At 62.6% G+C, this 21,105-nt stretch overlaps 2 protein-coding genes across 7 annotated transcripts in view; one reads left to right on the forward strand and one right to left on the reverse strand.

Moving 5' to 3' along the window:
* Positions 1–1,998: 1,998 nt before the first annotated feature.
* Positions 1,999–9,292, forward strand: HIC1 (HIC ZBTB transcriptional repressor 1). 2 transcript variants are annotated; one of them, XM_061390657.1, is made up of 3 exons: positions 1,999–4,103; positions 4,303–4,810; positions 6,283–9,292. In XM_061390657.1, exons 2-3 carry the CDS (start codon positions 4,369–4,371, stop codon positions 8,445–8,447), a joined length of 2,607 nt encoding a protein of 868 aa, XP_061246641.1. In that variant the 5' UTR covers positions 1,999–4,103; positions 4,303–4,368; the 3' UTR covers positions 8,448–9,292. The 2 variants fall into 2 exon arrangements, with proteins under 2 accessions (XP_061246641.1, XP_061246642.1); XM_061390658.1 differs by lacking the exons at positions 1,999–4,103; positions 4,303–4,810 and adding an exon at positions 5,098–5,941.
* Positions 9,293–9,443: 151 nt separating this feature from the next.
* Positions 9,444–21,105, reverse strand: part of SMG6 (SMG6 nonsense mediated mRNA decay factor) — a 200,674-nt gene continuing 189,012 nt past the window's right edge. For 4 of the 5 annotated variants that reach the window (XM_061390647.1, XM_061390651.1, XM_061390648.1 and 1 more), the window contains 4 exons: positions 17,722–17,875; positions 14,650–14,861; positions 14,322–14,403; positions 9,444–11,163 (listed from right to left, as the gene is read on the reverse strand). In XM_061390647.1, the coding sequence (XP_061246631.1) occupies positions 11,033–11,163; positions 14,322–14,403; positions 14,650–14,861; positions 17,722–17,875 (579 nt within the window). In that variant the 3' untranslated portion in view covers positions 9,444–11,032. Of the gene's footprint in view, positions 11,164–14,321; positions 14,404–14,649; positions 14,862–17,721; positions 17,876–20,920; positions 21,004–21,105 lie in introns of those variants that run through there. The other variant, XM_061390649.1, reaches the window with a different exon arrangement.

Consider the following 21,105-nt stretch of genomic DNA (forward strand, 5'->3'; position numbering starts at 1 on the left):
TGCTGCGGGGCGACCATGGCTGTAGACTGTTACCTCCGGTTCCCACAGTAACAATCGAAAGCCACGGTTGCCCTGGAGACGCGGGGGCGGGGCGCGCGCTGCTGACGGCACCACGGCAGCTCGGGTTGGGCTGACGTCAGGACCGCGGGGGGGGGGGGGACAGTGGGGGACGGCGGCGGTGCGGGCGGGGGGCGGCGCTCGCTGCAGGGACGGGGCTCTGGGCTCTTGGCTCTGCGAAGTGCGTGTGGGCCGGCAGCCCCTCAGTAGCCCCTGGGGACTGGGGACGGGACGGCCCAATGGCGGTGCCCGCGCTGGATCAGCACCGCGGACAGCGGCGGCGCGGGCAGCGATCGCGGGGCTGAGGGATCTTCGGGGACCGAGGGGCCGGGGGCGCGGCAGGTGGCCGGGTCCGCGGTCCTGAGGCGGGGCCAGGCGTCGGTGGCCGTGACTGGAGACTGTTACTGAGGGCGGCCCGGGCAGTAAGCAGTCTAGAGCCAAGGTGCCGGCGCGCTGCCCGGGCAGGGTGCCTCCGTCGCCCACAGCTGGGGGCGCTGCTGCTCTTTCTGCCCCGCGTCTCCAACCCTTCTCGGCCCCGGCGCTTGCGGACAGGCACGCGGCCCTTGACGTCAAAACCCTATGACGTCAAAGATGTCCCTGCGGAGAGGCACTTCCGGATGCGGGGAGGGGGGAGGGGCCGGTGATGGGGGCGGGGCGGGGCAGTCAGGCCGAGGCCCCGCCCCCGCTTGGTCCTGAGAGGACAGCTCCTCATGCAGAGGCGGGAAGTTGGGGGCGCGGAGGGACCAGCTCGACGGGACGGGGAGGGGGCGCCCCGGCTGAATGAGGGGAGGGATCCTGAGGAAGGTGCGGCAGGGGGGCGGGTAGGTGGGCGTCTGTCTCTCGCCGGCGCCCCAGCTCAGCAGACCGGGGGCAGCGAGGCTGAGTCACCGCTCTGCGGGGAGGAGAGGAAGGGGCGCGTCTCCTGGGGCGCCAGCACCTTCGTCCCACTTTCTTGGGAGGATGGCGCAGGAGCCCCAGGAAAAGCCGCAGGGACTCTGGTCGGTCCTCTGATCGATGCTCCTCCGAAGTGGTTGCGTATCCATCCGGGCGCAGGCAGGTGCTGCTCGGGGTTCTGCGTACGCCTCTGGCTCCAGCTCCAGCAGCTGCGAGGGGACCCTCGTCCCCTCCACCCTGTCCCCAACCCCACCCCTTTGGGGCCCCTCTAACCTGCCTCCTGTCGGTCTCCTCCTTGCCTTCCAGTCCATGTCCGTGCATCGTCCATCTGTCGCCCATTGGTCGGTCGGTCCCGCTTACCTGTCGGTTGTGTTGCGCCCGCGCCCGCTCGCCTCCCGCAGCCCGGCTGGCGCGGCGGCTTTTATAGGCACGCGTAGTACTCGTGCGGCGGCTCATTCATGCGGCCGCGGCTCCTACACACTGACGCGTTGCCGACGTCAGCAGGGAATTTAGGAAACGGGAAGAGGGGCTATTTATAGTGGCGAGGCGGGGGGGTGGGGCGGGGTGATAGGGACTGAGGCGATGGGGAGCTGGGAAGGGGAGGAGGGCGCACGGAAGCAGGAACGGGGAGGAGAGCTCGCGCCCCCCGTACGGGTCTACAAGGGGTTAACTTTCCGGAACTGCGGGCTGGGGGCCAGCGAGAGGACAGTGCAGGGAGTGTGGCCAGGCCCATTATAAATGTATTCACTCTGGGACATCTAGGGGCTCAACCCCAGCCCACCCCCCGGCTTTCCAGGGTCCTCACCCAGTAGCCCTTACTCCCACTCCTCAGTTCCTGGACCCGACGGCTCTGTAACATCACTGGATGCCCCGCGGTGGCGGCGTTATACCCCTCAAGGCTATTGTGGTGTCGTCACCCTTGCGCGAGGGTGGGGGGAGGATGCGGAGAAAAAGCTGGACCCCCGGAGGGGCCTCTAACATCACCTAAAACTGTGGTGTCAGGGACATGAGGGGAGGAGGGGGGGGAGTCCAGGGGGTTGTAGGAGGAGGCTGGGCGTGGAAGAAAACGCTCAATGGGAATCCAGGAGCTGGAGACCCGAGGGAAGGGAGAAAAGTTGAGGAGAGTGGCTTGGACTCCCCAGAAATGAGCAAGAGGGTGCTCTATGGGGGAGGTGGGGGAAAGGTGGCAGGAGAAGGGAAAGGAAGCCTCAGTAAGTGGAAGGGAGGAAGACCAGACTACAGTTTCAGAGCCTGACTCCCAGCAAGCCTCATTTAGGACCCATCTGTGGAAGGAGGGATTTTGACAGCTCAGCAGAGAAGAGTCTTGGGGGAGGGTAGCTGGGCTGACACCCCTTCCTGGAGGAGTAAGAGTTTCTGTAGGTCAGAATTGGTAAGAAGAGTCCATGCTATATTAGGTGAAGTTCTCCTGGATAGGAGTAGGAAAATGAATGAATGAATGGTCCTGGCCAAGCCTAGCTCAATCAATTGAGGAAAATTCTAAACGAGGGAGGGGAGTGTGTTCAGAGAGAGGAGCTGGGCTAGGGTGGAGAGGGGGCAATGCCAGGCCAGGCCAGATGGAACTAGGGAGGGAGGGAAAGGTCAAAGATTAAAGGCAGCTAGGCGGGTGCAGGTATGTCAGACCCTTCCATACAGACATAAGGACAGTGTGAGGGTAGGGACTGGGGGAGCAGGAATCTGGGGAGATTGTTAAAGAAAAAAACTGGCACAGGGGCCCTGGGGTGGGCCTACAGTGGACAGACGCCACTGCACAGAGACCGGGCTGATTGGATCCTTGTGGGGCTAGGATCTGGCCTCATCATGGGGAGAAAAGATTACAGCAGAAATGGGGTCAAAGAGGTCCTGCATGCCCTTTGCCATCTGGCCACCTAGAGTTCTCCGTTTTTGGCCTCCAGCCTTTGTCCTACTAGTTCTCTTCCCCAGGAATGTCTTCCTGCCTGGGGGAGAACTCCTATTCATCCATCAAAGCCCAGATCTGAGAGCTGCCTCCCTGCCCAGTACTCTATACACTTTTCCACCTCAGTGTGGCAGCACATCCCTCCGCCAAGATGTCAATGGATGTCCACCTCCCCTGGAGGCTCTCGGCTCCGGAGCCCACCATTTTCATTCTTGGAACCTCACTATTTCCCTAGTGAGCACCCTAGGACAGGGGTTAGGGAGACGGGAAAGAGGACTCTGATCAGATGTACCCAGAGCACAGAGTGGAAACAGGGTAAAGACTCGGGACGCAATGGGTGTCAGAAGAACCCGTGGGGACCAGGAGCCGCCTTCTGACTGTTGAGGGAAGGGAGCCTCTGGGGGGCGCCCGAGACCTTGGTGTCTGGGACCGCGGGTGGCCGCGCCGGCGGCCCCTCAATGAATGACTCAGCCACTACCTCTGGCGGGGGCATGGGGGCGGAGGATGGCGCGGAGCCGGGGGAGATTGGTGAACGCGGCCCCCACGGCCCAGCGGCCCTGCGCGGTTGCTAAGCTTTCCAAGGCCTCGGAGAGACGCGATCTGGGCGAACCTCATCGGTTACTATGGTAACTCTGCGCCCCAGCCTCTCGCGCTCGGCGGCTGAGGGAAGCGCAGCCAATCAGAAGCTGCAGGCGTTCTTGGGGACCCACTCCTACCCTCCACGTGTGGGCGGGGGTCAGGAGGTGCGGGGAAGAGGCGGAGCGTGGGCTGCGGAGGCCCACTCAGCCGCACAGGCGCTGGCTGCCGGCCTGATGTGCTGGGGCGGCGCGGGGACACTTCCGGAGTTAGCTGTGCAAGCGCCCGCGCTCCAGCGCCGGGTCCCCCCCTCCTAGAGGGGGCGTCATCTGCAAGAATTGGACCTTCACGTGGGGGTGCAGGACCTTGTGGGGATCCCGGGCTGCAGGCCCTCCTGTGACTTTTCTCTCGACGAGGTCGCTCAAGCTGGTCGTCCCTCAACACAGCTCACACGGGAAATCTGGGGGCTTGGGTCGCTTCTGTGGGACCCCCAAGAGGTGCTGTCCAGCCATTTCCAGTCACCTTTCCTGGGGTCCCTGTAGAGGTCTGCGAGTTCAGGGTGAGGTTTTGGGTACCACCTCTGCCCGGGTCATGGAGGGCTCTATATGGCAGTACCCTGAATATGACAGAAAGCCGGTTCTTGGACTCCGGAAGGGGACAGGTGTGTGTCTGCGAACATGAGCGCTCACGGGTGTCAATGCCTGGAGAGGGTCTGGGTGCAAATGGGTCTATTCTGTGCATACCTATCCCACGTGGCTGAGTGAGGTTGGGTGTATTGGGGGGCCGGTGTACAAATGGACAGTGCCATCCAGCGATATCTAATGAGAGCCCCTTAAGAGCTTGTCTATCTTCTTCCTTAGGATTTCCGAAGCCTCCTCCCTTCCACTGCCCCTTCCTTGAAGACCGGACTTTTCTGAATTGGAGCAATGTCAGAATTTAGAAATATGTACACAGGAACATTCAGCTCAAAACCCCGATTTCTGTGGGGCTCGCAGGTCCGGGGCTGGGGACTCCAGGTGGGCACATCTGGAAGGCTGAATCTGAGAACAGGCCCCCCTCCTGGGTCCAGTTCGTCATCTGCGAGCCTCCATCCCAGGTGCGCAGGAAGGAGGCCGTGGCTGTGCCGCGCAAAGTACCGCACGGCCGCGAGGTGGCGCCATAGCTGCAGCAGCGCCCGCCGGCCCGGGCCGCTCCAGATAAGAGTGTGCGGAAAGCGCGGCGGGGCTGAGACGCGACCAGGACGCGGGGAGGACGGACCAGCAGGACAGACCGACCGGGGGCCCGGCGGGCGGAGGGCAGCGCAGCGCAGCCACGTCCCCCCCTGGATCCGCCGGCAGCCGGGCCCGGGGCTTCCGACATGCCCCCCAGGTGGGTCCTAGGGCTGGGGACCGGGGAGGGACAGGGGACCCGAACAGTCCGGTCCTCGCGCTCTGGCCGCCTGGGGCGCATCCTCCGGCGCGGGAGCCCCCAACGCGGCTGGCGTTCAGGGCTCCGGGTGTCACCCCTAGAGGACTCAGGACCGCCGGGCCGCTGCTCTGCGCCGGGTTCACGGCGGGGTCAGCGGCCCGGGGCCGGCTCTGCCCGCACATGGGCTGGAGAGGCGAGGGGAAGGGAAGGGAAGGGGAGCTGGCGGGCGGGGCTGGCAGGGGCGCTGCCCTGGCACAGCGCGGCGCCTGGCAGCGGGGCGGGTGGGGCGCCGACTAGGAGCTGCCACCGCCGCGGGGAGGGAAGCCCGGCCGGGCTGTGGCCGCAGGTAACGGGCCGCGCGCGAGGCCCTGGGGACCAGGCAGCGAATGGGGTCGGGCGGGCGAGCGGACGGCCGGGGAGCTCAGGGTTCAGTTCAGGCCCAGCGGCCGCTTGGCAGCTGAAATTGGGGGCCGAGAGGAAAAGCTGGGAGCCGAGGGACTGGGGCTGGCGCGCTCCTCCCGGCCTGTCTGAAGTTGGGAAACTTTTCCCCAAGTTTGGGGCGGCGGAGTTCCCGTGGAGAAGGGGCCGAGGGGAGCCGGGGAGGGAGGCGCCGGGCCCGCGAATGCAGAGCGGAGGCCGAGGCCGGGGCCGGGACGCGGGTGGGGCGCAGGCCAGGGTCAGGGCCGCAGCCGGCTGTGCGCCGTGCCCGCCCGGGGCGCTGCCCCCTCCCTCCCCTGGGAGCTGCGTGGCTCCCCCCTCCCCCCCACCTGCTTCCTGCCTCAGCCTCCTGCCCCGATATAACGCCCTCCCCGCGCCGGGCCGGCCTTCGTGCTCTGCCCGCCACGGCAGCCGCTGCCTCCGCTTCCCGCGCCACGGCCGCCGCCCGGGGCCCCAGCCGAGGGTCTGACAGCCCCCGGCCAGGGTGGCGCCACGGCGGGCACCGCGTTGCCCTCCTCCGGACCTCTTCCCCCAACTGGGGCAACTTCTCTGGAGGCGGGAGGCGCTTTTTCACTCGGCTCCCTTGTATCCCACTTGGGCAAACTTCTCAGCCCTGAATGACTTTTCCTGAAGCGGACATTTTCCTCAAATCGGGTAACTGTTTCCACAAGGGTCGCTTCGCCGGAACAGTTTTCTCCTCGGAAGCCCCCAGAACCCAGGCAGAGTGCCCGGCTGCATCCGGGCCTGGGGGTGCCGGCCAGCCTGGCCTCCTCTGCGCCGGCCGGTCTCGGCTCCTTTCTTTGGTCCAGGCCGGCCGGCCCAGGCGCCCATTCTTGGAGGCCGCGGATTCTCCGCCCGTGTCCAGGCCGCCGTGCTCCATGCCCCTGCCCCTGCCCAGCTGAGGGGAAGGGGAAGTGCAGGGGAGAAGCGCCGGGCTGGGTGCAGGCAGCCAGGGCTCGGTGCGGCTCTGACCCAGCCGGTGTGTGTCCCCGCAGGAGAGTGTGCTGGGCAGACGATGCTGGACACGATGGAGGCGCCCGGCCACTCCAGGCAGCTGCTGCTGCAGCTCAACAACCAGCGCACCAAGGGCTTCTTGTGCGACGTGATCATCGTGGTGCAGAACGCCCTCTTCCGCGCGCACAAGAACGTGCTGGCGGCCAGCAGCGCCTACCTCAAGTCCCTGGTGGTGCACGACAACCTGCTCAACCTGGACCATGACATGGTGAGCCCGGCCGTGTTCCGCCTGGTGCTGGACTTCATCTACACCGGCCGCCTGGCGGATGGCGCGGAGGCTGCGGCGGCGGCTGCCGTGGCCCCGGGGGCCGAGCCGAGCCTGGGCGCCGTGCTGGCCGCCGCCAGCTACCTGCAGATCCCCGACCTCGTGGCGCTGTGCAAGAAACGCCTCAAGCGCCACGGCAAGTACTGCCACCTGCGGGGCGGCGGCGGCGGCGGCGGCGGCTACGCACCCTACGGGAGGCCGGGCCGGGGCCTGCGGGCCGCCACGCCCGTCATCCAGGCCTGCTACTCCTCCCCGGCCGGGCCTCCGCCGCCGCCCACCGCCGAGCCGCCGTCGGGCCCCGAGGCCGCTGTGAACACGCACTGCGCCGAGCTGTACGCCTCGGGCCCCGGCCCGGCCACCGCGCTCTGCGCCCCGGAGCGCCGCTGCTCCCCGCTCTGCGGCCTGGACCTGTCAAAGAAAAGCCCGCCGGGCTCCGCGCCTCCCGAGCGACCGCCGGGGGAGCGAGAGCTGCCCCCACGCCCAGACAGCCCTCCCAGCGCCGGCCCCGCCGCCTACAAGGAGCCACCACTCACCCTGCCACCGCTGCCGCCGCTGCCCTTCCAGAAGCTGGAGGAGGCCGGACCGCCTCCGGATCCGTTCCGAGGTGGCGGCGGCAGCCCGGGATCCGAGCCCCCCGGCCGCCCCGACGGGCCCAGCCTCCTCTACCGCTGGATGAAGCACGAGCCAGGCCTGGGCAGCTACGGCGACGAGCTGGGCCGCGAGCGCGGCTCCCCCAGCGAACGCTGCGAGGAGCGCGGCGGAGACCCCTCGGCCTCGCCCGGGGGGCCTCCGCTCGGCCTGGCGCCGCCGCCGCGCTACGCGGGCAGCTTGGACGGGCCTGGCGCTGGCGGCGACGGCGACGACTACAAGAGCAGCAGTGAGGAGACGGGCAGCAGTGAGGACCCCAGCCCGCCCGGCGGCCACCTCGAGGGCTACCCGTGCCCGCACCTGGCCTACGGAGAGCCCGAGAGCTTCGGCGACAACCTGTACGTTTGCATCCCGTGCGGAAAGGGCTTCCCCAGCTCGGAGCAGCTGAACGCGCACGTGGAGGCGCACGTGGAGGAGGAGGAGGCGCTGTACGGCCGGGCCGAGGCAGCGGAGGTGGCCGCGGGGGCCGCCGGCCTCGGGCCCCCTTTTGGAGGCGGTGGGGACAAGGTGGCCGGGGCCCCGGGGGGCCTGGGCGAGCTGCTGCGGCCGTACCGCTGCGCGTCGTGCGACAAGAGCTACAAGGACCCGGCCACGCTGCGGCAGCACGAGAAGACCCACTGGCTGACGCGGCCCTACCCCTGCACCATCTGCGGGAAGAAGTTCACGCAGCGCGGGACCATGACGCGCCACATGCGCAGCCACCTGGGCCTCAAGCCCTTTGCGTGCGACGCGTGCGGCATGCGCTTCACGCGCCAGTACCGCCTCACCGAGCACATGCGCATCCACTCGGGCGAGAAGCCCTATGAGTGCCAGGTGTGCGGCGGCAAGTTCGCCCAGCAGCGCAACCTCATCAGTCACATGAAGATGCACGCTGTGGGCGGCGCGGCCGGCGCGGCCGGGGCGCTGGCGGGGCTGGGGGGGCTCCCCGGCGTCCCGGGCCCCGACGGCAAGGGCAAGCTCGATTTCCCCGAGGGCGTCTTTGCAGTGGCGCGCCTCACGGCCGAACAGCTCAGCCTGAAGCAGCAGGACAAGGCGGCTGCGGCCGAGCTGCTGGCTCAGACCACGCACTTCCTGCACGACCCCAAGGTGGCGCTCGAGAGCCTCTACCCGCTGGCCAAGTTCACCGCGGAGCTGGGCCTCAGCCCCGACAAGGCGGCCGAGGTGCTGAGCCAGGGCGCGCACCTGGCCGCCGGCCCCGACGGCCGAACCATCGACCGTTTCTCTCCCACCTAGTGCGCCTCTGCCCTCCGTGTGGCCCCGGCCCGCGCCCCCAGGCGGCGGCGGCGGCCACCAGCAGGCGGGTGCCCCCCCACCTCCCCGCGCCCGGACGACAGTAGCAGCCTCGGCAGCGTCGCCGCAGGGGCGGCGGCCTCACCTGGCCTCACTGCTTTGTGCCTTAGCCCGGGGGTGGGGGTGGGGGTGGGGGAGGAAACCCCGGGACGGGGGTGGGTTGGGGGAAGGGAGATTTATATTTTTGATATCAGCTTTGACCAAAGGAGACCCCGGGCCCTTCTCCGCCTCTTCCTGTGGTTCGTTGGCCCCCACCTCCCGGCTCCGTGCTGCTCTTGGGGGGGAGGGGTGCCACTGTTGGGGCGCTCCCAGCCCTACCTCCGGCCCTTGCGACCACACCCATTCTCACTGTGAATCTCCCCGCTGGGGTCGGAGCGTCGGGCAGAGCTGGGGAGCGGGGAGGGGACTGAGCCGGCCGGAGGGCCCCCCCGCCCCAGCCCCCGCCCGCCCCGGGACGGATAATGTGAAGTTCCTCATTTTGCACAAGTGGCACTAGCCCCAGGGCTAACCTTTCCCGCCCTCTGGAGTCAGAGGGCTGAGATGGCCCTGGCCTACCCGGTCTCCCACTCCCGCGGTGGTCCCCCCCTCCCTTCCCTGGGGCCCCGGACCATATTTATTGCATGCGCCCTGGGCGGCCCCCCACCCTGAGCCCAGGCTGGGCTGGGCTGGAACGTGGTCTCTTTAGCTCCCTCCTCGTTTGTATATTTCCTACCTTGTACACAGGCTCTTCCAGAGCCGCTTCCATTTTCTATACTCGAACCAAACAGCAATAAAGCAGTAACCAAGGACCCTGGACCCAGCGGCTCTCTTTGCCCTGCAGGAGGAGCTGGGTGGGGCACACGGGGGTGGGTGCTGGGGCCAGAAGCAGCACCCTCAGACAGGTGCAGTGGCTTGGACCTTCCCTCCCCAGCCCCATAGACAGGTCAGCAACAGCTCCAGTATGTTTTATAACTAAAAATTTATTCAGGAAACAAAACCAGGGCTGCAAATGGAACAGAAAGGAGGGATGGGGGTCTCCCATCCATGTCATTAACCTTCATCCTGGAGAAGGGATCTCAAAGGAGAGGCCAGGGACCCTATATCCCAAAGCCCAGTCTTTTGAGCCCTGTACCCTCAAATCACTGGCTGTGGCTCTCCTGCTCCCCATCTTTCTGGCATAGTCTTGGGCTTCGGGGAGGGCACTGCCTTGTTCCCACCGTCTGGGCAGGCTGTGTAGTCAGTCAGGGGCCTCTGGGGGACTTCCCCACTGGTCCCATTAAAACTGACTCCTGGCTTCGTCTCCAAACCCTGTCTTCCCCTAAGTCTTCCTCCAGCCCTGTCCCTGGCTTGGGAGAACACAGTCCCGGTAGGCAAGCCTCTGGAGGGAGACTGAACACAGGTGCCAGCTAGAAGCAACAAGAACTCCAAGCATAGCCAGAGGGCCCCTGCACCTTCCAGGGCAGAGCTAGAAATGGGGTGCAAACCCCAGGTCAGGCAATGCTCCTCGTGGGCACTAGCCTGCCCTACCCTCAGACTAGTCTGAGCATTTCTCAGAGCACAGGGGCCTGGGAAAGGAGCTCAGGGGCAGGAAAGCTACATTAGGTTCCTGCCATAGGTTCCTGCCACAGGTACCACAGAAGAAAGAGTCAGAGAAGCTCCACAGCAAGGGACTGAGGGGCCAGGAAGGTGAGAAGGAAGGACTAGAAAGGGGGGGAGAAGGGGGATGGTTCAGGAGGGAGAGAGGGAGGGGGAGTTGGCAAGAAATTTCGTGAAGCAGGAAGAGAGCAAAAGGAAAGCCATTGAGGAGAGAGGGAGCAGGCAAAGGCAACCCAGGGGGCATGGGCCTGAGAGAGCAGAGGGGCCTTCCCTATAGACCCATGACCAACTGAGGGGAGAGCAGGTGGCCAAGCACAGGGGACCCAGGCGGCAGGGCAGGGAGAAGAGCAGCGGGGCGGCGGGAGAAGAGCTGAGGGCCTAGGGCTGCAGTTCAGCACATGGTTGGTGCTCAGAACCCAAATGGAGTCCCTGGGGGCATCCAGGCATCAGGGAGACAGACCTCCTGGGTACTCTCCTCATGGCATGACCAAGGCCTCTTGGACACTTTCGGGTCAGGGCTTCTGAAGACTGAGGGGACCCATGGTTTCACCTGCATCTGATGGAAATGCTAACCCTGCCCTGCGCCATCTCCAGCTGAGAAAGTGGCTGCATCTCCGGGCTAAGAGGCCTTCTGCCGGCCCTTGATCTGGACAGGGGGAGGGAGAAAGGCTGGGCATGGGGCGGCCCATCTGGTTCGCCCGCCTGCCGTCGCTGCAGCCAGCCACCTCCCTGCTAAATCCTGGCAGCCGAGGAGGGTCCCAGCACTTCCGCCCACCCTTAGGAGGGGCTCTGTGAGGAGCAGCTCCCCCACAGCACGGCCACGGCGTGGGTTGGAAGAGGATGGTTTATTGTCTGGGTGGATTGGTGGCTCAGGCGCGTGGGCGTCTTCTGTGCTACACCGGGCGCCTGGCGGCCTTCTCAGGAGCGCTTCCGTGGGGGGCGGCTGCGCCCCCTCAGCCCACCTGGGCCCACGTGAGGAAGGCCGGGATGTCCCGCACAGGCACGTTCCTGGTCAGCGCCTTCACACGCAGGTTCCGGTCATCTGTCAACAGCACCACCTCCCTCAGCAGCCGGATGGGCTCCTCTGTGGGCACGAGAGAGCACAGGGACTCAGAGGGCAGGACGCGGAGGCCCTGGCTGCCTCCCCTCTTCTGGAGGGGAAAGCGGTCCGGGGGGCTCAAGAGCAACCATTTCTTGGCCCTCCCACAGGGCCTTTCCCTCACACAAACCAGGAGCAGAGGGCGCCCCTCCCCTGCAGGCTGAGGGAGGGCCGTCATGGGCCGGGGCTGGCCTTCTGTTATGCACCCCTGCCCCCCGCACAGGACTGGGCTGCCTCGTGCCCTGCGAGCCCCCCAGCCCACCAGTCTCTGCAGTCCCCTCTTCTCAGGACTCTGAGCTGAGGCAGGAGAAGCAGCCTCCTGTCCCTTCTGACTGCAGGGCTAGTTCTGGGCTCATAAGACTCTCTTCTGCATTATCTTGCCTGCCCGAAGGCCAGCAGCCTGATGCTTGAAGTATTCAGAAGTAGGAAGTGCAAGATGGAACATGAAATGTACCCAGGGCTCCCAGGATGTGAGGAGGGGTGCTAGCTCTGAGGAGAGGAGGGCAAGGGTCCCCTGACAGAGGCCAGCCAAGGTGGCCCTGAGGCTAGAGCCCAAAGATTCCCACCAGTAAATAAAAGTAATCCTTGTCTGTAGTATAAACCTTTTAAGCACAGAACAAGGAAGGTCAAGTTGATTGTCCTCCCCGTGAGCTTCCTTATGTCTCTGTCTTGTCCCAGGGTAAGCTGTGTATGTTTCCAGGTTTCTTTATGCCCATTTACAAGTATAGATACTTGTCACATAAGCTTTTTCTCTTGTAATGTTTCAGTCATACTAGCCATACTTACTTCACTGAAATTCTAAAGATCTTTCTATGTCAGCACAAACAAAGCGCCTTCATTCTTTTTAGATGACTTTTTTAAGCAGGATGTCTTTCTCCCCAATTCCTTAACTTTTTAATACTAATGTATGGGGGAGAATTTAAACTGGGGCCAAGGACTCTCACAAGTGACACCCCCAACCCCGCTAAGGCCCCCTGAGTGGCAGGTCCACTCCTCATCCCCAGGCAGGCAGGCAGTGAGGCCCAGGAAATGTCCCGCAGGGATTCCTGACCACGGGGGCCTGGCGGGGCTGGGGGACTGCAAATAGCCATGTCGGACCTGAGCAGTTTCAGGCTTGCCAGCTCCAGGCAGGGAGGCTGCAAGCTGGCTGTCAGCCTTGGGAGGAGTCTGGGGGAAGAGGGAGGAGAGGCTCGCAGGGTTGATGGTGGTGAGAGAAGGGGAGCAGCGGAAGGAGGCTGTGGTGGGAGGTGAACAGCCGTGGCGGACTGAGAGGGTGAGGAAGGCGGCCGTGGGGAGAGGAGATGCTCTGAGACGCCCAGCGGCTCAGGGGGGTGTGGGTGGGGCGGGGTGACGGGCAGTGCCCTGTGGGGCTCGCAGCGGGCGGCCCGGGTCTGTCCACCGCCCCACTGCTCCCGCGCTGGGACTCAGACCAGGCGAGTCCCAGGCCTCCCAGCGGCCAACCGAGGCCCGGCGTTGCTGGCAGGGGTCTGCAGGGGTTTCTGTGGATACTTTGAGACATTTTGAACAATAAACATCCTCTGTTTTGACACTGGTAACTTCACTTTGTTAGAAACCAGAGACTGTCATCCTGTCAGGCCCCATCCGCCATAATCCACATGATTTTAAAATTCAACATCGTTTACACATAAACATTTGGTGATGGTTTCTCTGTGAATCTGACAAGTTAATCTGCTAAGAATTCACACTGACAAATGGGGTTTGATTACACCAGCCGTTGCTGATGTAATTCTGATAGGGGCGGTCCCCAGGATGCCAATGGGTTCCTGTAGGCTGTTGGGGGTGAAGTGGGGGGTGGGGAGACTAGGGCCAAAGCCAAAATGTGTCTCTGCTGAGAAAGAAACAGCTCTGAGGCTGGGTGGGGCCACAGCGGTATCTGAACCGTACTTCCCAACAAGGCCTTCTGCAGTCCGGCTGACCTTGCCCTCAGAAGGTGCCCCTCCAGGAAGCTGCCTGGGAGCAGAGCCCCACCCCTCTGCTGGGCTCAGCTGGGCTCCTCTTTGGCACTGGGATGCTCTGGATCCGCCCCTTAGGGACGGTGCAGGCCCATCACGTAGCAAGGCCCCTCTGAGGAACAGCAGCTGTGGGCGCGTCACCCGCCTCAGGTACAGGGCCGTGGGTGGCGTGGGCGGCGCTGAAGCGGCGGGAGGAGGCTGGAGGGAAGGCAGTCCTGGGCCCGCCGGGCAGCAGGATGGGGAAGCGAGCAGAGATGGGCTGGGCGACCTCAACGCAGAGAAGAGGACAAGAAGGCTGCACACACGCAGACAGAAACCAAGAGGTGGGAATTATCAGCTGTGCAGATGACGCTGAGCTAGGAGAGCCTAGGAATTCCTTCCAGAAGAAGAAATGTCTGGAGTCCTGGGAGCCAGGAGCAGAACACCTGAGCCTCACTGACTCTCAGAGGCCAGCTCAGGCAAGAGACGGTTCTGGGATGAGGGTAAGGTGCTCAAGCACCCTGAAGAGAGTCTCTGACTCCCCGACGGGCTTCTGCTCACCAAAAGGGTTTTGAAAACCAGGCTGAGGGCTCCGTCTGCAAGGTCTCACCTGCCTCCAAAGTGCTCTGTCACACAGCCAGAGAGACAGGATGAAAAGGACGACTACTAGCTGGGGAAGTACTTCCAGCCCGGCCTGATACAGGGTAAACGTTCACAGATGAATTGAGAGGGTGAGCACGACCAAGGACAGGGAGGTGGGGCCCTAGGGACCGCTGGGGACTGTCCTCAGAGCGGCAGAGGGCTGGGCTCAGGAGACCATGGCCGGAATAAGCTACAGTGAATCATAAAGACATTCTTGCTGTCAGAGAACTCACTGAGGACCCAAGAAAGGAAATGGATGCTTGCAGAGCAGGAAAGTTCACTGCCTGAAGCCCAGCTTCCTGGGAGAGGCCCGTCCTTAGCTGGCTGAGGGTCCACCTGAGGCTGGGGGAGTCGGGGGGGGTCTGACTTCCAGCACGGGGTGGTGTGTGTGTGTGTAGGGGGGAACTGGGCTGGCCTCAGGCTTGTATCAGGCCTCATTCCTGATTTTTACACTTCCCAGGCCAGAGTCAGGGAAGGGACCTAGGTCTGAGGCAGGTAGGACAAGGTAGGGAGGGAAGGGAAGGTCCCCAGGCGGAGGGAGAGCGCTACCTTTGTTGGTGGGCATGAAGTCCTTTGCCTTGTCTTTACAGTAGTGGAGGCAGCAGGAGAGGATCAGGTCATCATTGTTACCCTGGAGGAAGACAGGGTGAGTGCCACCGGGGTCACATCTCAGTGTCCCGCCCATCCACGCCCTGGCCCTGCTTGGCCAGGTCCCACTGTGCTGAGAGTTACCCAGGGGACAAGGAACCCCCTCCTGGGCCTCGATGGCAGCTGCCCCCTGGGGGCAGGAGGCCCAGGCTGGGGGGCCTGCCTCGAGCCCCTCCCTCCCCTGTTCTGAAGGCTGGCTCAAGTGCTCCCGTTTTGCCCTGGGTCTCACCAGCTGGCCAGTGATGTCCTCGCTGCGGAAGGCGATGGATTCGAGTTCATTGCCACGGCTGGTCAGGGCCCGCAGGCAAGAGTCCCGACTCTCGAATCGCCGCTCGAGAAACTCAATGGACTTTCGGGCCTTTTCCTGCACCACGCGGGCATAGCCCCCGGCCCGGTGGTCTGTCTCCTGCCCCTTGGCCAGGCCATCCAGCTCATTGATCACTGAGGAGACACAGTCCCACAAGGAATCAGCCTCAGCAATCACGTCTGTCTTGTCTGTCTGCACCCGAGGCCTTGCTTTCTCAGGCAGCTCCTACCCGACCCTGGAGGCCACGTGGCCCCACAAGAGTCTTCCCATGAAACCGGGGGCCCTTGGAGGGCAAGAAGTGCCTTCGATGTTCCAAGTGTTCTCTCCTTTTCCTGCCTCTTCCCCTGGGCCCCACCCTTCTCCTGGGAGGAATTGACAGGATTTTCTGGAGCTGCTGTATTCAGAGGAAGAAACCTGGCCCCTCCATCGCATTCCTCAGTTATAGAATCAAATCGAGAGGGTCCCTCAGGAGAGGCAGGGGTATTCAGCAGCTAGAGGGAGAGGGGCACCCTCCCTCATCCGCCCGGGCCCCCAGCTGTTCTATGCCTGCCCCTGGCAGAGCGCGGGGAGGTCACGGGGTGGGAAGTGGGGTCATGGCCTCACATGCAGGAACCCTGCTGGTCCCCTGAACCATCCCCTTGGCACTTCTACCTCCTCTGATACTGCACGTGTGTGTGTGTGTGTTTGTGTGTGTGTGTGTGTGTCTGCCTGCCTATGTGTCTGGGACACGGCTTCATTTTCTGGTGAAGATTCTTTCCAAAATTCCAGCCAAGAGCCTGAGGTCAAGTGGGAAATATGCACTCCTTGGGGGCTCCGGGAGAGTTTGGGGTCTGAGGCCTCTCCTCAGCACAGTGATTCATGGCTCGGGGAGTCGGTGTGAGCACGCTGTTCCATGGTGAGCCTGGCACTCACTGTCTGGGTATTCAGAGACACTTTCTGGAAAGGGCCCATGTAGGAACACGAACACACACACACACACACACACCCCCCCATGCCTTCAGCAACCTGAAGCTGCAGCGTCCACACAACGTATGGCTGAGGCTGCGGAGTAGTGGTGGCTGAGTGTATGGTACACCAAACAGAACATCAAACGTGAAAAACTAGTATTCTATCCCAAAATCTTCTTTCCTGCTTCCAAACTAAACAGGCTTCAAAGGGGAAGCTTGTTTGTGCTTCTGCACCAGGCGGGGCTTCTCGACGCTGGGGTCAGGCCTAAGGAGCATGGAGCAGGTTAAAGAGCACAAGAGACAAGCGGGGAGGCTGTCGGCTTAACTCTCTGTGCTCTGGGCACAGGGCAGGGGCCCACCCTCCCGTGAGAGAGCTGGCATTTCCCGGTGCCCCTGGGGGCTGACTATTCTATAGCTGCCATCTCCTCTGGGTCCCCTTATATATTTGCTCCCTCCCCACATAATCTGGCTTCCCCCACTGGCCCATAAGCTCGCCAAGGCCAAGGGCTGCTGCTCTGCCTTTCATGGGCCCCCTCGGAAACAAGGAGACTGAGCACATGGTGGGCCCCATCAGTGCTGGTGACCAAGAACTCGTCGGGCTGGGGTGGTGTCTGAGGCTCCTTCCAAGACTTAGATGAGCAACCTGAGACGTGGCCGCCTCTCTCAGTTACCCCATTTCCTGACCATCCAGCAAAGAGCGGCCAACTCACTTTCTTACTCCTGAAAATCTCCTGGGCAGGAGAGCACGGGGACTTGCTCTCCTGAAAGCTGCCCCACCCGGGACCCGGTGAAGGCAGAGGGGTGGCTACAGCAACACGAGGGTCTGGCTTGGCCCCGGGCAGACAAGCTGCTCTACTTCTGAAGAACAGAAAACCTTCCTGTGGGTCTCAGGGCCTGGGCTGAAGAGGCTCTGGCCAGGCCACATGGGGAGGGGGAAGGAAGACAGGGAGGGTGGAGGCGGGCCGAGGGCCGCTTCAGTGCCAACATTCTCAGGTGGTGCTAACGTGTTTCCCACAACCCCCCAGGGTTCTAGAGCCTCTGCAGGGGCGGATGTTTCCTGCCCTTTGTTTCCACCCTCATCTGGCACTAAGACACTGGGGACTGGGAGGGGAGGCCCAATGGAACATCTTGGCATGGATGTCAGAGGTGGCTTGGCAGGCAGACGGCCAGTCTGGCAGACCGTCCAGAAGCCAGGGCTTCCAAACTTGCTCCAAGTGGCTGCTGAGAGGGGACATTAAGCAGCCCTGGCTTCCCAGTCGTCTCCCAGACCCCGTCCCTCCAGAGGACAGCTCTCAGCACTAGCAGCTGTGTGAGTTGTACAGACAGAAGGCCGGGGCCCCTCCTGAAGCCGACCCACCACAGGGCTCCGAGGACCAGGGTGCCTTAGACAGTCCCTGGAGATGGCCCAGCTGGGCTCCTCCAGCCTGAGGGTGGAAGCGCGCGAGCCGGCCCTGAGATGCTGACCCTGTACCAACAAACAGCGACCAGACAGTGGTGAGGGCCCAAGTGGCAGGAATCCACAGGCGGGAGCCACGGGCTTGCGCTGGAGGGCCTCCATTGGCCTGGCCTTAGGGTGACACTGGCCAGAAGAACGCTACCTCGAACCAACAGAATGATCGTGAAAAGCTACGAGCCCATCAGACCAAAGGCATCTAACCACTTCAAAATCCTCCCAGCCTCCCTGCCAGACCACCCAGCAGCACTGCCGTTATCTGCCAGGGCTGAGTGTTTACCAATAACGGGAACCAGCTTTGCTGTTTTACTGCGAGCTTTATAAGGATAAAAACAAGGGCTGGGCTCGGGCAGCCTCTGGTTGCTGGGACACAGGAGTCCATTTGCTCAAGCAGTTTAAGCCACGGATCAACCATAATAATTCGAACTGCTTTGATTATTAAACAGTCTCCCTTGCCCCACGCATTCCCAACTTCCCTGCAAATCCCGTCTTACACACACAGCAGGGCTCTGCCTGCTGGGCCCCGGGGCTGCGGCGCGTGCATGCAGAGGGGTCTCGCTGCGCATGTGCAGGGTGGGCCCGGCCCTGACTCACCGATGAGGGGCACCACCAGGATGTAGTTCCTGCTCTCCAGCAGCTGTGCCAGGCTGGCCAGGTGGTCAATGAAGCCGTTGGTATCTGGTACGAGGAACAAGGGTCTGATTTCGAGCTCCATCTGCCGCACGTGACTCTGGTCCTCCAGGACAGCCTACGGGGACACAGAGTGGTGGATGAGCAGGCCAGTGGCGGGTGAGCCCAGTTCCTGACTACCGTGTGCGTCAGCTCCCTGTCTCCTCAGCCTCACCCCCCGCTCCAGACGGACAGCCAGACCCCGTGGGGCCAGCCCAAGACAAACCCACGGAGACCAAATGGCTTGGGGAACAGGGTGTGACTAAAACCCCGTGTGGGACTGAGAAGGGACCCTGATGGCATTCAAAATAACGGGGCTCTGAAAGGAAGACCTGGGGCTAAAAATCAACAAGGTGCCTGAGGGTGGTTTCACACACGTTACTGAGAATACAGGAGGTACTTCTTAATCTAGATACTTTAGACATACACATATACTCAGACAGAATCTGTCATTTCCACTTACTTCACTATGTCGTTAAGAGAGAAAAAAAAAAAGAACCACCTCAAAACCTATGCAAAAAAAGTGATGCTGACAACTAATAATCGACACCAATGTCTCCCAGAGTGGCAGGAGTTCACACAGCGGGACGGATGACATCCCAAGTCACATGTCTATAGAGAATGCCATCTGGACTGAGGAGAATGAAGACCGTCTTCCCCGGACCAGCCAGGTGCTCCCTAAGTGGGGGTCGTCTGTGTTCCACCCGCGCTGCTTTGCCACAACTCTGCACAGTCTATACTGTTTGTTTACTTGGTGTTTTTCTTTAGGTGGACTTCAAGTCAACTCGCTTTTGTGGCTCAGCAAATAATATACGTGGTATCGGGAGTCTGAGCGCCCAGCATGTTTACCAGTTCAAGCTGAATTTCCGCAGTAGAGTCAGCGTGTCTCCTACGCATCACTAAAAAAACCCCTTGGGCAGCACCAGTGGCCTGGGCAGCACACCTCCGAAAGCTCATGGCTTGGAGCTTGTCAGTCTTACACATTCGCATCTTTCAGGGTTGCTTTCATACCCATTTGGAAAAGCCCAATTTCCTCAAGACTGACAGGGCATGCGTGGCGGAGGCCCTGGGAGACAGGCTTTGGTCCACCTGTCACTACGGGCCCTGATCACTCTCTGGCTGCTTCGTCTTCTGGGAACCATGGCTAGGAAGCAAGCTGGTTTGTGGGCATCTACCCAGACCCCGTGCCCCCATGTGTGGAGCTGGAGGGCACCAAAACAAGCCTGGCAGGGGCCCGGTGCGCAGGTCCCAGCCATGCCCAGCCCTCCTGTGGCCTCCTGCCACACACCAACCTGCAGGCACACAGACACGAGCCCCGAGCAGGGGAGGAGATGTGCGTGCCAACTGAGATGGGGCCCAGGGGCTGGGCCCTGGCCACCAACAGTCAGTGAGGAAGGTGTTCAGGTTTCACTGGCAGTGACAGTAAAACTGAAAGGGCATGCCTCCGAATGCCGGGGGTGGCGCCTCTGTGACCTGCTGGGGACCTTTCCCTTTGAGTAAGTCACTGTTGCCACTGCCACCACAGCTGGTGGAAGGCACAGAGCGCCGGCGGGCATGGGAAACGCGGCCCAGGGGCTCGGCTGCCGTCTCCCGCGGCTCTCACTCAGGGAGGGACAGCACCTGGCCCGCGGGCCACCTTCCCAGGAACCTGGGTCCCCGGCCCTCCCCTGGGGCTGCCAGCTAGTGGGTGACACATTCCACCGAACTCAGCCTGGGCATTTAAAAACTATTACTTCTCAATGTGAGTGAGTCGACACAGAACACGTGTGATGGCGTGGGTATTTTGTGAGGGCAAGAAGCGGTCCCCGCTCAGGCTCAGCGAACACCCCAGCCTCTCCTCACGGGTGGGGCTTCAGCCTCTGGTCCCGTCACCCCTCTTCCCAGGTCTCAGGGCTCTCTACCCGCCTTTCCACTGCCAGGAACGTGCTCTTGGTGTCCTGGGCCCCCAGACCTCTGTCTTTCTCAATGAGAAGCGGCAGGATGAGCCCTCATGTCGGGTTCCCCTGAGGATGGCATCTCTGCCACCGCCTCCCTGGCTCAGACCTGTCATGTCTTTAGTTTTCCTGCCTCCAGAAGTGACCCTCCGGCCCTCAGGCTGACCCTAAGGAAGTGGCACTGGCTGCTCTTTCTACCCTGCAGGAACAATGAGCTCCCAAGACCTCGGACCAGCCTTCCTCACCAGGGGGGGGGGGGGGCGGGGCCCTTAGGCCAGGTGGCCGAGGGAGGCGGGGGGCTGAGCCTGCTTGGGTGTTTTGATGACAGGACGGAAGAAAAATCTAGGCACAAGGTCCAGGGAAGTGTGCGCCGTCTGAGTTCCTTGAGTGCTGGCTCAGGGCCAGAAAGGTGAATGGAGGCCATGGCGTCGTGGGGAGGTGGCAGCCTGGCTGGGTCCCCAGGGTGGGTGGGACCGAGCTGCTGAGGGTGGTCGGGGCTGTGCTGCCACCATCCGGTCCCGGGGACACCCGCGGACAACTTCCCTTAACCTGGTTTCTGCCCAGTGAGTCACCGCACCACTGCTTCCTGTTCCCCACATGCCCTCCTGGGTCTCAGGAGATTTGATGAAGCTGCTCCCCCTTCTTTTGGGGGTACCAGTAGGCCTCTGGGGGGGGGTCATGCCTGGGTCATGACACTAGCCCAGTCCCCTTAAGAGAATTCAGACGAGGAAGGATTGGGAATCGCAGGCCCTTGTCTGTGGGTGTCGGTGTTTCCGGTCCTCTGAGTGGCGGGGTGTGTGTGTGTGTGTGTGTGTGTGTGTGTGTGTTTAGTATTTGCCCTCCCAACTTTTCCAGATTTTACCCGTCAGATTCCTGGCAGCTGTGCACGGCGCCTGTGCCGGCCGTCACGTCCCACTCTGATCCCTGGGTCGCACGGTGAGAGAAGGACACAGGATGCGCAGGGAGTGAAAAAGTGATGTCGGTGGGGCGAGTGCCAAGTCCCCACTCAGAGCCATGGGACGCTGGGGAGAGGGGAAGCATGCTGCCGCGGAGTTCAGAGGCCGGTAGTGAGATTTATTTTTGTTTGTATGAGCAAAAAGCTAAAGAAGCCTCTGGTGGGGGTGAGGGGGGCGCAACTGGAATGCTGTGATTCAGACAGACTGGCCCTGGCCCGGAGTCAAGTGTGCTGACCCGGAAGGAGAGGTCCTTAGGAACCCTTCTCGCTGCGGCGAAGGCTGGGCCGCAGTGGTCCTCTGATGCAGAGCTGGGAACCCTAGGGAAAGCGTGGACATGCTGGATCAGACCAGGGGCGACAGGGACCATGATGTCATCCAGTGTGAAGAAGGAAGAACTTAACTCTGTGTCTGAAGGCACT

The sequence above is a fragment of the Bos javanicus genome, chromosome 19 (genome assembly GCF_032452875.1).
Source record: "Bos javanicus breed banteng chromosome 19, ARS-OSU_banteng_1.0, whole genome shotgun sequence".
NCBI classification, from domain to species: Eukaryota; Metazoa; Chordata; class Mammalia; order Artiodactyla; family Bovidae; genus Bos; species Bos javanicus.